The 18482-nt window shown below is 28.9% G+C and overlaps 3 protein-coding genes across 5 annotated transcripts in view; 2 read left to right on the forward strand and 1 right to left on the reverse strand.

Annotated features, from left to right (window-relative positions):
• Positions 1 to 5287, forward strand: part of LOC100742464 — an 86356-nt gene extending 81069 nt beyond the window's left edge. For both annotated transcript variants that reach the window (XM_003487621.4, XM_033319589.1), the window contains one exon: positions 4697 to 5287. In XM_003487621.4, the coding sequence (XP_003487669.1) occupies positions 4697 to 5093 (397 nt within the window). In that variant the 3' untranslated portion in view covers positions 5094 to 5287. The remainder of the gene's footprint in view (positions 1 to 4696) is intronic.
• Positions 5288 to 6763: 1476 nt separating this feature from the next.
• LOC100742586 (putative serine protease K12H4.7) lies at positions 6764 to 9833 on the reverse strand. Its single transcript, XM_012382779.3, has 10 exons — positions 9735 to 9833; positions 9600 to 9655; positions 9006 to 9246; positions 8753 to 8934; positions 8444 to 8679; positions 8228 to 8363; positions 7844 to 8157; positions 7637 to 7769; positions 7383 to 7552; positions 6764 to 7310 (listed from the first exon to the last, which is right to left on the reverse strand). The coding sequence occupies exons 3-10, from the start codon at positions 9204 to 9206 to the stop codon at positions 7201 to 7203; spliced, it is 1482 nt and encodes a 493-aa protein (XP_012238202.1). The 5' UTR covers positions 9207 to 9246; positions 9600 to 9655; positions 9735 to 9833; the 3' UTR covers positions 6764 to 7200.
• Positions 9834 to 10894: 1061 nt separating this feature from the next.
• On the forward strand, positions 10895 to 17291 carry LOC100742705 (xenotropic and polytropic retrovirus receptor 1 homolog). Of its 2 annotated transcripts, none has more exons than XM_003487623.4 (10): positions 10895 to 11186; positions 11668 to 11759; positions 12341 to 12494; positions 12611 to 12855; positions 13096 to 13357; positions 13431 to 13798; positions 13876 to 14218; positions 14291 to 14460; positions 14532 to 14665; positions 14755 to 17291. In XM_003487623.4, the coding sequence occupies exons 2-10, from the start codon at positions 11691 to 11693 to the stop codon at positions 15014 to 15016; spliced, it is 2007 nt and encodes a 668-aa protein (XP_003487671.1). In that variant the 5' UTR covers positions 10895 to 11186; positions 11668 to 11690; the 3' UTR covers positions 15017 to 17291. The 2 variants fall into 2 exon arrangements, with proteins under 2 accessions (XP_003487671.1, XP_012238199.1); XM_012382776.3 differs by lacking the exon at positions 10895 to 11186 and adding an exon at positions 11250 to 11367.
• The last annotated feature ends 1191 nt before the right edge of the window (positions 17292 to 18482 follow it).

An 18482-nucleotide genomic window follows, 5' to 3' on the forward strand; every position in this document is an offset into this window, starting at 1 on the left:
CGACTTGACGGCTCGCCGCGGCACCGATCATCCTTACTCCTTCGGTCTCTCGGCGGCCCATCGCGCTGGATACTTTTCCAACCCTTCTCTTTAAGATTATCAAACAATTACTTCCTATATATACATACATATATAGTCCACCATTATCGCCCTCACCCTCCACGCAACCACCGCCCACCACTACATCAACCATCACCACGTACCACTACAACCGCCATGCGCCACCCTCGCGAGTGATTACTAGTCAAGGTAAACGAGCAACGTTTATAATGAGCACCCATATATAGCGATAGCTCGTTCACCACAGCTCACCACGAAGTGTATTTTTAAAGCTTCTCCTCTCCTTCCGGACGCACACACGTCAATGCAGCGTTCACGCACTTTCTTCCCCCCCAAGTAGCTTCATCTGTGTATACTGTTCTCTTAGCACATCGTTTAAATAGGACTGGGCACTATCCTTTTCGTTAATGGAAGAGATTTGATTTACAGGGAGGAATATACGTATAGTGGGAAGTTTAGAGTTTGATGGGATGAAGTGTTCTATGAAAAAATTTGCTCAGTTTCTGAAAAGTAATTGTCTCTGAATTAAGATAACTTGCCCATCGATCAATAATGGTTCGTGATTTGAATAAACGAAGAAAAAGTAATTGCTAGATAGCTTAAATAGGACAAAGTAATTACAAACAAGTAATTAGTGGAAGAAATATAATAATATTTTGTTGACTATTAAACATAACTCAATTCGCGTGAAAAGTTCTTCTAAACTGATATTCGCACTGATTTTTTATTAACTCTTTCACGTTCAAATCTTGTTGCCGAGGGACGTTGTACATCATCGCTCAAAAGTCGTAAAACAGTTATTACATTAGCTCAAAATTGGAAAAAATTAAATATATAATAAAGACATCAAGAAATAATATTTATACAGTGACGAAATTATACACTACTAATATACATAATGATGTTATTAAAACACGCCTGTAATTGAAAATTTATAATCTATACCAAATACCAACATTTTATTAAAAATACGAGATGACCTAACACTTTTGAACAAGGCCATTCAACAGATAGCTTCGATTCGATAATATCAATGTTTAAATCAAATAAACCGGCACGTGATCAGCCTATTGACTTCGCTCGTGAATTATACGAACTTGAGCAAACTGGATGTTTCTTGCTTGCTGGTTTATGTTATAGGTTTGCACAAACTGGATATTTCCACTATATGTCAACTTATGCAATATAGAGATATACAGGGTGGTTGGTAAGTGGTGGTACAAGCGGAAAGGGGGTGATTCTACGCGAAAAAAGAAGTCGAAAATATAGAATAAAAAATTTTTTTTTCTTTTTTAAATTCTTCCATCGAGACAACGATCTACAGTGAGATCCGTTATAACGTACCGCACGCGTACCGAGCGAGGATTCAAAGTCGATTTTCTCGAAAACAAAGCCTCGAACGAAAAATTTTTATTCTATATTTTCGACTTCTTTTTTCGCGTAGAATCACCCCCTTTCCGCTTGTACCACCACTTACCAACCACCCTGTATATCTCTATATTGCATAAGTTGACATATAGTGGAAATATCCAGTTTGTGCAAACCTATAACATAAACCAGCAAGCAAGAAACATCCAGTTTGCTCAAGTTCGTATAATTCACGAGCGAAGTCAATAGGCTGATCACGTGCCGGTTTATTTGATTTAAACATTGATATTATCGAATCGAAGCTATCTGTTGAATGGCCTTGTTCAAAAGTGTTAGGTCATCTCGTATTTTTAATAAAATGTTGGTATTTGGTATAGATTATAAATTTTCAATTACAGGCGTGTTTTAATAACATCATTATGTATATTAGTAGTGTATAATTTCGTCACTGTATAAATATTATTTCTTGATGTCTTTATTATATATTTAATTTTTTCCAATTTTGAGCTAATGTAATAACTGTTTTACGACTTTTGAGCGATGATGTACAACGTCCCTCGGCAACAAGATTTGAACGTGAAAGAGTTAATAAAAAATCAGTGCGAATATCAGTTTAGAAGAACTTTTCACGCGAATTGAGTTATGTTTAATAGTCAACAAAATATTATTATATTTCTTCCACTAATTACTTGTTTGTAATTACTTTGTCCTATTTATCCTGTATATTTTGTTAGTGTATTAATACCTAATTCTGAAGCTTTAACTTTTCAACTTAAGATACCGCTGTGCTTCCATATTTTATTTCTCAATATACTCCTTCTATTCAATACACGTGAATTTTTTTAACAATTTAGTACTAATGCACATATTCAACTGTTTTTCCAACTTTCATTTGATTATTTGTGCTTCGATATTTCATTGCTCGTAAAAATACTTTCTATTGTTATATTTGATATAACTATACTATTACTTCGGTTTAAAAACGTGGAACATCATTAAATTGTCAGATAACTTTAATTAATTGATATTTATAGGCTTAAATAATAAGAAATAATAGCATGATATAATTATGACTGAATACGATAAAACTGAATGTATGAAATTCCAGTGACATTCAAAATTATCATACCCGTTGAGACTGAATAACCTTTTTAAAATTAGAGCAAATGATTTGGATTTTTTTAGAAATTGGGAAGATTATTTTACTAGATCACGTATAAAAAAATTTTTGAAAAAGCTACAACTGGTCGGAATCGCCAAGAAAGAAGGCAAAGATTACATTTTCCGCAACTTCTTTGTCTGAGCTTGTAATGAAAATTTAAACAATACGTTTTAGACATTTATATCAGTTATATACATGCTGAAAATTTCATCGAAATCGGTTAACGCTGCTATGAGCTACAAACGTTTAAAGATGCCGAGAAACACAGTTTTCATGGCCTGGTCTTTCGATGCCTGTCTCTTCTTTCCGCGTCAACCAATTTCAATAAAATTTTCGACATATATGTATGTCGAAATGTTCGAAATGTGTTCTTTAAAGTTTCATTACAAGTGCAAGAAAAAATTTTGGGAAATGCGATCTTTACTTTCTTTCCTGGCGATTCCAACCAATTGCAAGTTTTTTAAAACTTTTTTTTTATACATCATCTAGTAAACTAATCCTCCTAACTTATCAAAAATATTCAAACCGTCTGGTCCTATTTTTAAGCAGTTATTCAGTTTTAAAGAGTGTTGCAACAGTTTTGGAAGTTACTGTAAATATAGAACTTTAAATTGACAACTAAACATATTTGTATAATCTCAACAAATTAAAATTTAACATCTCTATATTCACAATTATATCTGCGGATATTAAAATTTATTTAATAGCATAGTTTGATAATGTTTCATAAAGTTTCTGGTAGTACAATAAGCTATGCTGAAGGAAAAATGCGATGATTACTAGAAAATGGCTCACTATATATACTAAAATAATTTTAGTAAAATCACAAGGGACTTAAATTATAATAAACTCCTAATATATCTATATCTAACTATTTGGTGCTCCTTTCATCTTTAAATTGGTGGTGGTATTGCTAATGATTTCACTACAAATTGCTTCAATTACACTTCGCTAAATTATATTTCCCAAACAGACATACATAATACAAAATGAAACAATCGATTTGGCTTCAGTTTCTGGACTAAAGTATTATAATAAAAACCAGAAATATTTGAATAAGAATTTTCTATAAGGAACAATCTAAATATCTGAAAGCCAAATCGACGATACAACAAATCGCATATATATCTTGCTTACTATATATATATATGTTCCTAAGAAGAAGGAAGGAAGATTATAAATTATTAGTTATAAATACACTGTGGGTCTAAAAAGAATGAAATCAGGCAGATTCTGAATTCAAAATAAAAATAACAAAATTACATCGAAGCATTTATTTTCGAAAAAATGTATATGTGTAACTTTTCAAGTACATATATATTTTCTTCATTCCCAGCTACACAGGAATAAATAAAATGTAAAATAAAAATTTGTCGTTTGAAGCTTCCTTTTGAAGGAAATAAAGTTTGATTCTATTTGGTCAAGAAATCGCATATTCGACAAATTTTCAAATTTTATTTTCTTGAAAATTAGGCTTTAAACGAATACATTTTATTCTATATTTTCGGGTCGAAAAAATTTAATTTATTTTCCTATGTAGAATAACATCCTGTCAATTCCTTACTCCTATCCAGTCGAAAATCAATCAAATACATGAATATCTATGTGATAAGTTTCCAAACACGATTTTCTATAAAATGAAATTTTCGACGCAATTTTATTTTTTTATTTTCACCTTATTTTGAACTACAGAATCTCTTCTGACTTCATTTATGCCATAAATTTATACCCAAGGTGTATAAATTAAACACAACAATGATATTGTACCGTATTCAGGTTAGAAAAAGAAAATAATAATTTAAAATAATACTTGGTCCCTCTTGCACAATACAACTAACGTTAGTAGTGAAATGTTACATATTACAAATTATAAGTTACCTTCTATACATTAGTTTTCTAGAAAACTACTTCTGTACATCAATTTTACAAATTACCATTCAATAGTCTTATTCGACAAATGTTCTATATAAAATAGTAAAGTTGTACAACTTAAATCTGTAACCTACAACTTATCATTTTTTCAACCTATAGATATTACCAGTAAATCATTATGCAGAAAGGTGCCGAAGTTGAAATAATAATAAATATCTTAACCTATTCACACAGAAATCGCGGTAGAAGCAGCAAGCATTACCGACACCGTGCATCTCCAGATTGCAATACCGTGGCCAGCTTTGGAAGCAGTTCCTCTGAGAGTCGAGGAGGACTGAATCGATATTACCGTCAAGCTTGGGAAAATCTGCATGAGACGGCCGGTCATAAGACCAATCATCCTCCTCTTCGTCGCAAGGAGACCCTGGATGAACCAGGATACCGAGAAAATTACCGTGGCAACAACACCGAGAGAGATGGTTCAGAATTAGTTGTGAGCGATGTAGCCACGTACCCGTCTAACAAGCACGCCAGTATTTCTGACAAGAAACGCCATCATCATCATCATCATCATCACCATGGTAACTCTACGCCCGAGTGGAGGCAATCTCAGTCTCATCACAGATACTGAACACAAAATCGGTTACCTAGAACCGCTTATTTTTTTGAGATTTTCGGTGAATCGATTATTGTGACGAGTCGCGATTGGATCACGAGCAAGCTGTCTTTTTTTATGCTGTATGCATATTTTATAAATGGTGACGCACTGGAAGATGGTGACTTTATGTTAAGAAATACTTGCAAAATGTAAGGTAAACTGCCTTCAATATTATTTGTTGAATGTGAAGGATATAATTAATTGAATGTTTATTTGGTAATATTTTGATTTAAAAATATTTGTATGTAGACAGTAGTGTTCAAATTTGTTTACATAGGTGAAATTCTTCTTGTGTATATGTATTTTTATATATAAACATCTTTTTTTATTTTTTAAATACAGTACTATGTGGATTTTATATATTGATCTGATTCTTCAAGAAAAAAATTGATGAATTCATACGTTGCTTCAATTTCAATTTTAATTTCTAAATAACTTTATTTTTTATAGAAAAGCACATCTATCTCAAAAAGCTTTTGAGGTAGATTGTTGACATTTTCTATAATATTCTAGATCTAAATTACATATATATAATACATTTTGAAACATGTATAAAATCTTGTGTTTAAAATTCAACTAATTGTTTCTAGTAATTCAACTAATTGTAAGTTAGAATATCAAAAATGCATATTGTTTGCCATTTACAATTCAAAGTTTACTTAAAAGAATGTATATTTATCACAAATTATAAATTTTTATCCCAAATTTTTTCAAGAAATATGTATATGTATATCTAATATTCGTAAAACAATTTTTTGCAGTCATTTGACCAAGAAGTCAGTAAAATAAAATATTACCAAATGCATATATATCATAACAAACATTTGACAAATATTTAAAATCATTTTTTTTTTTTTAGAAATAAAGTTTCATGTGGATAAGTTTTCTTATATTTCATCTTCTTCTTAGCATTAAATCACCATCCATCCATATATTCTGCTATATCATTTATGAAATAATTTGTAACTCCATTTAAAATGGAAACTTAAAAGAACGTGGTGAACAATTCAAACGTTGCGTAGGAGAATTTTTAAGCGTGATTCATAGATAGAAAAACTAATTCATCCTACATTTATTGTTCTGTTATACAGTAAATTATTTACGACTACCTTGTTACGTAATGTAAATACCGTATACTGCAGTAGCGTAAGTCAAAGATGAAAGTTGTGAATGTAGGAGGATCACGAGTTGATCGAAGGATATGCCAAAAAAATGAGAGAGTAATATATGTATATGTATAATTACTGATCAAACGAATTCTAATAATTTTTAAACGAATTCTATACAAACTATTATAAGAATGTTTGATTATAATAGGATTGACAATATTTTACGAAAATCATACGTATACTCGGTTGATCAATATCTGTAATGGGCACCTTGGCCTCGCCTTAAAGGAATCGAACAAACTCATAACGAAACGATATTCGAAGATGGTACCGTTAAGGAAAGGCCGACGCTATCCATATCAGAATCAAAATTCATTTAGTTATGGTGCTCATTTTAAGACACTTTACACTTATTAAAATTCATGTCGGATCTGTTTTTGCAGATTTTAAAACACCTTAATGAATTATTTATGTTTAGTATTATTTTAACCAGTTGAACATTTTTTCCCATGCTTGTCAAGAATAAAACATATATAATTGATAGATATGTATTTATTCATTGACTGACGTAAGATATTCATAGTAAGTTTGTACATGTATTTATTTAATACTTCAGTAATCCACAAAAAATTGTAATAGTGCCATTATGGGCAAACTTGTTTAATTGTATCTATACATGCATTCTTGTGATTTAAACATAAACACAGAATGGTGAACACTCGTGTATCTTCAGTAACTTGTTATGTACGTACATAGTTAGTTTTAGTCTTAGTTATGCACGAATTATTTGAACTAAAAATATTTATGTATTATAATTGTTTCACAGAAGTTCATAAAGGAAAATACAAATTGTTCAAAAAGTTAATAAAATAAATTTAATTCTTTTAATACATCATTTTTGTTTCAAAAATAAAAGACTACTTATCATAAAGTAGTTAAATGTAGCACACACAGCGTTAAAAATATCATATTTAATTATGCAGCCATTCATCTATTAAATGTCCAACCTCAACTCTGGCAGCTTTTAACTGAAGTGGATCATTTTTGGAAGGAGGATACATGTTGGCACAATGAGCAGTACCTATGGTCATAATAATAAATAAATTTTTTATATTACATGAAAAATGAAAAATTTCAATCAATATGTACACACCATCAATATAAATGGCAGGCATTTGCGGATTTGGTGATTTTGTAATTCCCAAAACATGCCAAGGATCAATTGATCCATGTACAAATACTACATTTGTAGTCTTTAAATCTAATCCTCCATATAAAATATTTGTTCTATTCACTGCCGAATTCAGCAAATGAATATTGTACCTGTTAGAATACGGAGATGTTATAATTTTATAACTAATGATTTATCATAATTGAGAAATGTATTTATCGTAATTTTAAATAAACCTTGGGCCAAATATATCAATGCATTGTTGTACAAAGAAATCTACTGGGAAAGTTTCACTAAATAATTTTGGGCGTGCTGTCGAAGTTTGAAAGAATCCAAATTCTGTACACGTTTGGTACGTCCATTGGCGTCCTACAAAAAATATATTTTAAAACACAATAAATAAAAATGAAAACAGCAATAATATAAGTAAAAAAATACATTACCCCCTTCTGCTTCTTCGCTAGCCCATGTTATGTTACGAAGTTTATGAATCATTTTATTATACATATAATCCAAACACTTTTCTTCTGATGCCTGTAATATTTTAGTGCTCAAAATTGCAAGTCTGTCAATAGCGATACCCAATGTTTCGTTCGTTAATATGTCGCAAGCACTATCGATAGTAAGATTAGCCATTGCGGAATTATTACGATTGTCTTTATTGTACTGTACAATACCGGCAAAGATGCTTGCTATTGTTTCATACAAATTCGAAATATCATTACGTTTGGTATGTTCATTGATTGGATCGCATAAACTATAAGTAAAAATAATTTTCCAATAATGATATATTTGATCTGTAAATGAAGAATGTTACTTTTACTTACATAAATTTTTTAGCTATTCCTTGTTGACCGATAGGATGATGTAACATTATGTGAAATTGTTTGTTTGCTTCTAGTATTGCATTTACACATGCTTCAGAATGTTCTTTGAGGGCATTCTCGACAACAACAAAGTATTCTATAAAGTATAATTATTAATATAAAACACTTCTGTTTTAAATAAAATATTTTTTGTATTTAAGTGTATTTTATATTTACCTTGAAAATCAATTTCTGCTAATAAAGGACCACTAGCAGAAACAGCACCATGTACTAAATGAGGATATTTATAACGCAACCAAGCAGCTAATGATCCAGCATATGATCCTCCAAATGCAATCCATTTAGTACCAGCTGGTAACTTGTAATTAATATTCATGAGTTGTATAAAGTAAGCCAAATCTGCAAGTGCCTGTTGCGATGAAAGATACATTAAATTTTTCACACCCAGATCCCTGCAGATAACGAAAACATAACATTATAACTTAAAATGTATCAATTATATATTTTATAAACAATGTTACATACGAAGTGGGATGACTTTGCCCATAAAAGCGGTGTTCCACTTGAAAACATAGTGCTCCAAATTGCTTAGCATATTCGATCCATTGACCTTCTACCATCCATTTAGCATTTGCTGCAGCTTCACCACTTATCATCAAAAATACTGGACCACCTTTCTTATAGTACTCTCCATTTACAAAATATCTCTGAAAAAATAATAAAAGAATTTATATTATAAAATAAAAATTAAGAAATATTTAATATATCCTTGTATTACCTGTTGCCAAACACGTGCATCAGTTGGATTAAAGTGATCTAGAAACTGTGTAAACCATTCAGCACTTGGAAGTTCATGATCTTCAGATAAAATTGGAGCACCTAGATTACCATATTTGCTTCGACCCCTCATAAAAGTCTCCCATGATATACTATTATTTATGAAATTAACGAAGAATAATAATAGTAGTAAACGGTTCATGGTATCTTAGGTTTGGATTAACTATAAAATATTATGCATTCTGGAAAAATAAAAACTAAGTTTATTATTTATATTACACATAAAAAATTAATATATTACAAATATTATTTTATCAATTTTATTCTCTAATAAATTAAAACATGACATTAACATAGTTAATACTAACTATTTAAAATACAAGTTGTCTTAGATTTATTATTTACAGAAATAATATTTTAAAAATTAGTTCTTATAATATAGGCATTAATATTATTCTTGTACAAATTTACACATGTTTTTTATATATGAGTACTACAACATTAACTTGAAACCATACTTGGAACTAAATTCCAATCTTTCCAACATGATAAAACTAAAAAAATATAAATATAAAAAGCAGAGGAATATACTTACAAATTTTATAGCAATGATAAGTTGTTCTTTCCTGTTTAAAGCTTTTTTTTCTTTATAATACTTATTGAATAATCTACTTAGTTCGTTTTAATATATACAATATTTAGAGAAAACATTATAATTTGTAAACTTGATGTAGTGATTAATTTTGCTGCTTTGCAAAGGCACTATATGTGTATTGTTAACTTGTTGGCTTGTAGCAGCTTGTAGTATGTACAGTCTAGAAAAAATATATATATTATATGTATAGCTGATATAGTATGTATGCTTTTTTATAGCGCCACCTATAAAACGGTTTATTAGAATAAATATGCAAATATTTGCATTTATACACACATACACACACACATATATATATATCATATATATGAGTATAAGTTAGCAAATAAAAGCGCATAAATCATTTTACGAAAATAATTCGTGAAAAAAAGACAGATATAAAAGTTGCAGATAACATTACCAAAAATGACTTTAAATATATGAAAACATTTTAGATTTTAAATAAATGATATATCTAGTCAAAATATTATCAATGTAAACTGTGTAATGTTAATTGTTGACGTAACTTATTTGTCTTGTATTATTTTTTGTTATACTGGATATTAATTAGATTAAATATAAACAGATAAAATCCACTTTTTTTTCATTTGAAAAGAATTAAGAATCTTCTTCTATTATTGATTATACATACGCATAATTACTCTTTAAAAGATAATTATTATACAATCTTCTAAAACTATATTTTTAATGTTTCATACATTTTTTTACGCATTATACTATTTATCTTATGATGTTATAATATTTCATTTTTTATATATTTAATAGTTTTGTTTATATATATTTAAATATATATTTGTGCATGTTGCATACATATGTATACGTATCTTTTACGAAGTAGAAGATTGAATTCACATACATATTTAATAAAATTTTATTATGTTATAACAATTAAAAATCCTTGACAAAATTGAGAAAAATGTTTTATCTACATTAAAAATTAAATTCAAAGTAAATGTTAATTGAGAGAATATTCTGAGCGTAATAATATAATAAAAGATTGTCTCAAAGAACTCAATATCTGATAAAAAATACAAAAATCCACATAGCCAACTTCAAATACAAATGTTTGTAATTATTTGTGTGCTATAGTTCTATTTTTTATATATAATCAACTATTTGATGGATATAATTCGGTTAAATAAAATAAATATAAAAAGTTTGTAAACATATAAACAAAATCCTTTTTTGTAAAATAAGAATCGAAATACGAATGCTTAACATTATAAACTACGTACAACTATTATAGATTATATATATATCACATATAAGCATTTTATCTAACTGAAATAAATCTTCGAGCGATGAGATTATCAAAGGTATTTAATCGGAAAATTCTCGTCAATCCTTACTAGCAAATGGATACTAGAAGCTATCTATCTTCGTGAAAAGCGTTCTAAATTAAGTAATAAAAAGACTTATAGCTGTCTAATGAATATCGCCTGTACGTATAAGAAACAATGGTGCTATGTGTCGTGTAAAGCTTGACAGCTAAACGTAAGAAGTAAGAATAAAGACATCCATATATTTGTAAGTAATAATAATTTATCATGAAGTAAACGAATTCAGAAAATATTGACTTAGTACTGCCGACAAAGGTTTTAAGTGCATTATATGTGTTGTATGTAACCTCTTTCGTGGTTTAATTCCTTAAAGATGAGCGTGAAACGAAACATTTGATTCAATTGTTCATCTTTTTATTTTCTACTTTGTAATTATATTACTATAATATTTCATTTTGCTCACTTTATTATTTTTTTACTTTTTTGGCATACGCTGTTTGCAATAATAAATTAATACATCGAGTAAATGTTTATGAAGATATATAGACTATAGAAATAAAGAAGTTTCTTCAATAATAATAATATATGATTTTCTCACTTTGTACCTCATTTATATATCTCATTCTTTTATATATGCTTTATTATATACATAATTATTTTATGGAAATTTCTAATATTATATATTTATATCACTTTAGCGATAATTTAAATGAATTTGTTTATTGCAGATTATTGCGTTAATCGAAGCAAGATGAAGTTTGCAGAACATCTGTCTGCTCACATTACGCCTGAGTGGCGTAAGCAATACATAAGCTATGAGGTAAAATAAAATAGTATTGAAAATTAAAATATTTATATTTTAATTATCTTTGTTAAAAATTTATTTCTATGCCAATGGAGACATACGGGTGTCTCAGAATAAGTAGGAAATATTTTAGGAGTAGCTTCTGCATATATAAACAATAAAAAGACTTCATATAAATATATCTTACTTGACTTTGTTTTCGAGTTATAGTGGATTTAATTTTTATTTTTTATTTTATACACTACTTTATATACTACTTTTCATAAAAGGTATCCGAGATGGTATCTTTGTATTCCAATGCAAGCTTGCAGATATCTTACCAATGACTGTTTTCCAATTTTTAAATATCCAGATGTAGTCTATATTTGCTGGAAACTTGAGAAACACAATATTTGTCTATGGAAAGAAATATGAATTGCAAAACAAAATCTGTTATAATTTGAAAAGAAAATCAAATAGGATATATCCTCATATGAACTTTTTATAGTTTAGGTTTTCCAAAGGCACTCCTAAAATATTTCCTATTTATTCTGTGGCACTTTGTGCGATAAAAGATCATTACACTACTAATTAAAATGACCTATTTGGGTTAATAGGAAATGAAGGCAATGCTCTATACTGCTGTAGAAGAAGCACCGTCAGCTGAAAGTGTTGAACCAGAAGTGATATCTCGACACTTTGCTTCTTTTGATGAAGTATTTTTTACATTTTGTGACCGTGAATTGAAGAAAATTAATACTTTTTATTCTGGTAAGGATGTTCTATATGATTATGTACATATAAATTCAAATAAATGGAAATTTACAATCATATCTATTAAGAATAAAACATTTAAATAAACATTGATCTTTTTTATATATGTATAGAAAAGTTAGCAGAAGCCACTCGTAAATATGCAGCTCTTCAAAGCGAATTGAAGACAGCATTAGAATTACAACATGGTGGAGGGAAAAATAAGGGGAAAGTGAATGTTAAGCCTCATTTACCAACAAGGAAGCTGAGAGAATTGAAACTTGCATTCTCAGAATTTTATTTGTCTCTTATACTTCTTCAGAACTATCAAAATCTTAATTACACTGGTTTTCGAAAGATTCTTAAAAAACACGACAAGGTACATAGAAAAAGAGATTTTGTTTCTTATTGTTGCATTAATTCATACTTATTTTTGTTGTATTTCTCTAGGTTTACAGGTTCATTTAAACAATAATGAAAAAATAAGGAAAGAACTAATACTTATTTTAAAGTCCCTTATCCTATTAAACACAAGTAAAAACTCAGCACACCTCATACATCATAGCAATTTGTGTCTTATATGTACATGGTGTAATATTATCTTTATTTCTATTTTCAGTTATTGTCTGTAGATAGTGGATCAAAATGGAGGATGGAATGTGTAGAAACCGCACATTTTTATACATCAAAAGATATAGACAATCTCATACAAGATACAGAAACTACAGTAACAAACGATTTAGAAGGTGGAGACAGACAACGCGCAATGAAACGTTTACGTGTACCACCTTTAGGTGAGCATCAAAGTCCATGGACCACTTTTAAAGTTGGATTATTTTCTGGTAGTTTCATTGTTCTCTTTGTGGCAGTTGTACTTTCAGGTAATAACAAGAAGTATGTAATAACTAAAGTAAATATAATTATATACTCTATTTTCTTTTATTTTATTTCTAGCAATATTTCACGATGGTGGTGAAAACTTAAAAATTGCATTTAGATTATATCGTGGACCTCTGCTTATTATACAATTTTTGTTTCTTATTGGCGTGAATGTTTATGGATGGCGATCGTCCGGTGTGAATCACGTGTTGATATTTGAATTGGATCCGCGAAACCATTTATCTGAACAACATCTTATGGAACTAGCGGCTGTTCTTGGAGTTATATGGACTCTCAGTTTATTAAGTTTTTTATACAGTGTCAGCTTAAGCATTCCTCCATATGTGAATCCATTAGTTTTAGTCTGTATTATGTTAGCATTTCTCTTAAATCCGTTAAAAATGTTTCGTCACGAGGCACGATTTTGGTTATTAAAGATCATTGTAAGTACTATTAACATAACATACACTGTAAGAATTGCTTCAATTTATAAGAAATAAAATTTTATTTTTATCTTTAGGGAAGAGTTTTAATATCGCCATTTGCGTACGTGAATTTTGCTGATTTCTGGTTAGCAGATCAATTAAATAGTATGGCCACAGCACTGTTAGACTTCCACTTTTTAACGTGTTTTTATATTACCAATGGAAATTGGCTAGAAGCAGGAGATACTACGCAATGTATGTCTGGATCCTTAATTGTTAGACCTATCGTTAATTGTCTACCCGCATGGTTTCGTTTTGCACAATGTATACGACGATATCGTGATTCTAAAGAGGCATTTCCACATTTGGCTAATGCTGGAAAATATTCAACTACATTCCTTGTTGTCATATCTAATACGCTGTGTGCGTACAATGCTGGTAAGTTACAAACAATTTTCTAATGTGATTGATATTATTTTCAATCAAGGATATAAATAATATTAATTTCAGCGGAATATTCAAATCGTTGGGAAAATCCATGGTTGTGGCTTTGGATCTTTAGTTGTATTGTCAATTCTATTTATTCACTAACGTGGGATTTAAAAATGGATTGGGGTCTTTTAGATAGCAATGCTGGTGAAAATAAATTCTTACGCGAAGAAGTAGTATATTCAGCAGCGGTATGTAAATAAAAGTATGTTCTAATCTTTCTTTTTCAGTCAATTATTTATTGCACTTGATACTTCTTTAGGGATTCTATTATTTTGCTATAATCGAGGATTTTATTCTGAGGTTTGCATGGATCGCGAGTTTCGTTCTTATTGAGTGTGGATATGTATCTAGTGATTTAATGACATCGATAGTAGCACCTCTTGAAGTCTTTAGGTACGTCTTTAGTTATTTTATTATTTATATGTACCTCAATGAATATTTAAATTAGAGTAATTAGTATATAAAAATATATTCATTTTAAGGCGATTCGTTTGGAATTTCTTCCGATTAGAAAATGAACATTTAAACAATTGTGGTAAATTTCGTGCAGTTCGTGATATTTCGATCGCACCGATAGAAAGTTCTGATCAAACGCAAATTTTGCGTATGATGGATGAAGAAAATGGTGTACTCAATAGAGGTAAACGCAAAGTTGGTGGTAAACGACAAGCTACTAGTAAAGAAGATAAACGGGCATTGCTCAAAGAAGAAACAGTTGATATAGATATATCAAATACTAGTTGAAACTAGTTCAATTGTTTTATTATCAGAACCTATGCGAAGCAATATTATTCCAAATTTGATGTAATTTTTATAGGACAGTAGTTTGCTAGAAAGAGTGCAGGTCATACTTTATGAACAATTAACATTTCCTTTGTGTATCAAAATTGAAGATTGTGAGGCTGAACTGAACAAGTGCCTTGTATATATCCTGTTTATTGAACTATGAATTTAATAACTTAGTTCTATGATATTTATACTACAGTGTCTTCCATAAAACTGTTTCGACACTTAACACATGATTTATCGCTAATAAACTGATTTGAATGACTTAAATGCTTTTAATTATTTTAACAATGTATGAAAATCATTTTTGTTTAAACAAGTCTTGAATTAACTGTATACTACTAATTAGTATTCAATTGGTAAATACAAAGAAAGATAGATTACTTCATTAGTGATATATCTGTTAATATATATTTATTAGGTACTATAGTCTTCAATTTTGATTAATAAATGCACAGATTCATACTTGAGAAATGTATAAAGTGTATCATAATAGTTGTACATAGATATTTGTGAGTTGTATGTAGAAACAGGGTTGATATTTTAATATGTGCATTTGTTCACTTTGGCGCAACGAGCAATAGCACAGTCTACCTGTTATTATAGTATTATAATTCTAATTAAAGGAAAAGCGCTCATTACATTATAATGTTCATAATTTTTGCTGACAAATATAAATTCTAGATTAATTGTCAGTGGGAAGTGGTATTTTTAACTTATCTCATCAAACAATTGTATTTATTTGAACTAATTATATATAAAATTTACTAGACTACAGCGTCTCTTACATTATTTAAATAATACATTTAATAACTATTTGTCTTTTTTTGTGGTAAGGTACCCATGTACCTTTATATTCTATGCGATACAATACATTTCTAAAGGATAATTATAAAATATGCATTAAGAAACACAAGAGCTTATATGTAGTGACTGCAGAAGGAGATTAGATTTTATACAGGTAGATGTTTCAACAAAATATATGAAGATAATAAGTAAGCCCCCAATGTTGAATTAGGTACTTAAGTACTTAAAATTGCAATAGCATTTTTATAGAAGTATTTTTACATTTATATTTTGAAATGTTCAAGGTATTTCAACATGTTAAAAACTATTTTCATTTTTCGAATACCAACAACAGTAATAATAATAGTAACATTGACAAAAGTTACTATTATTCATAGTAATACTGCATAAAAATCTATGCCTTATACTTCTCGTTGAAAATATAACTGAATACACAAACTGTAATCTATCGTTCTTTTCTATATATATTTTACATAAAACGAAGATTACTTGAACAAATTTTTTATCTCTTATAGAAGAAATAAAATAAGGAATGCCGACAATATAATTTCATTCGCTTAATAGCGAATCTAAAAGAATTGTTACATTATGTTATGTATTACTCACGATAAGGTATTGTTCTTAATGGTATTGTGTATGATGTATTCCTATGTATTTATGAATTAAGTATTCCAATAATTGTGATGGTTTTACACATGTATTTTTATATATTTTGTTATAGAAATAATAGTGATAACAATAAGTAGTAATATAACGTCTCCGGACCAACAGGATAAAAAAGAATGCCCCGAGAATATTCTGAACAGTTGATCAAGGGAAAATACATTATAGTTATTTGAAAGGTATATATGCATATTTGTACCCAGCAAGGTGGGAGAATTTGTTGAGACTGTGCTGAAAATTACGGTATATTACCAGACACCACTTTATAGGAGAAAGTGTCTCCGTCCAGATCAGGTACCTCAAATGCCACAGAAGAATAGTGGTGGCAGGGTCGTTATCTTTGTGCTTCAGATGCAGAAAAAGAATAAGCTGGACGAGGAGGAATTATATGCGTAAGATGAAGGAATTTTGTTACCGACAACGGAACTGGAAGTCTACGAGATAATTAAAAACAAATAAAAATAATAACAATAATCTTAGAAAAATCTTTTTTCATCCTGGTAGTTGGTAGTCCGGAGATGTTACAACGGTAATAACAGTGAACAGTGAAATTTATTCCTATTAAAAGAATGTGAGATATTTTTATATTTCGTGTACAACATATTTTCGCGTATATGTTAGTTATATATGCACATCTTTTTTAAAAGATATACGCCATATGTGATTACGTATAATTGTAAGCAGTTTGTAGCGAATTAAATATGTAAATAATACTTGCATATAGGCTATTTATAAATCATTAATAAAATGTTCAGTATTTAAAGACGAGTGCGCTGTATTTCGTGTCCTCTATTTGTTGATAATAATTACGTTCGACAAGTTTTATTTTTTAAATTTATTTATTCATGACATGTTACACGTTATATATATACACGATGGATTTTGCGTCGAATTAATTTCGAGCAGTGACGTTACGACTATACAATAGCATGGCGATATTAAATCGGCATCACGTGTAACTTTTTACAGGCTAAATTATAGAAAGCAATAATTACAAATGACTCGAATAATTTTATGCAAATAAAAATAGTAAGGTTTTGTGTTACGTTCTTTATATGTAATTAATAATATATCTATGTATATTTCTTAAAAATCATTTTAAAATCAGATATCTTAGGGGTTTAGTTTACTATATGCAATCGCACATTCCAAGGATTGTGTTAAACATTTTAATGTATTTCATTTTAGCTCTTTGCAATTCTATATTGAAATTGATTTCATATATTATTGTATAATCATTATTTTAAATTAAACATGATAAAACATGTTTTAAAAGGTAAATGTAATATCTGTACAGCTTGTTTCAGTTTTATATTTTTCTTAAGTTAAGTTATTTTGTTTATTAGATTGCAAAGAAATAGATCATGATATATTCACTAATTAAACAAAGAAATGTTATTACTTGTAAGAATCTCTAGTGACTCGCGAGAAAGATAAAAAGTCAAGTGAAATATGATTGTCATTTTTCCGCAGGATGTGTTCCAAACCTAGCACAAGTATAAAAATTGTAAAAATATTCTTACAAATTTATAAAGTAAAAGAATTAAGTATGTATATATGTATATATGTATACAATATATATAATATTTTAATATATACTAAAAAATTATGTAGACAACTTTGGCAGTATAAAACTTTAGTTTTTAAGTACAGATAATTTTCAACCATTAAAAAGAGATAAAACATTTTAACTTTTCTTATTCATTTTCCAATGTAACGTTTTAATAGTCTTGTGCATCTAAAATGAATTTATACTTTTATCTTACATTATATAAAGTGAAATATTATAATTATAGTTTACCTTTGGAATTATTTTATAACAAATACACAAAGTTATATGTTATTCCTTTAAAGCCTAAGTTATTTCTCCAAGTACATATTGCTGCATTTTGCAATGAATAATGTACATATAATAAACAACAGCTGGTATAAAATACCATAAAAAATAAATAAA

This window comes from Bombus impatiens, unplaced genomic scaffold (genome assembly GCF_000188095.3).
Source record: "Bombus impatiens unplaced genomic scaffold, BIMP_2.2 scf_0174, whole genome shotgun sequence".
NCBI lineage: Eukaryota > Metazoa > Arthropoda > Insecta > Hymenoptera > Apidae > Bombus > Bombus impatiens.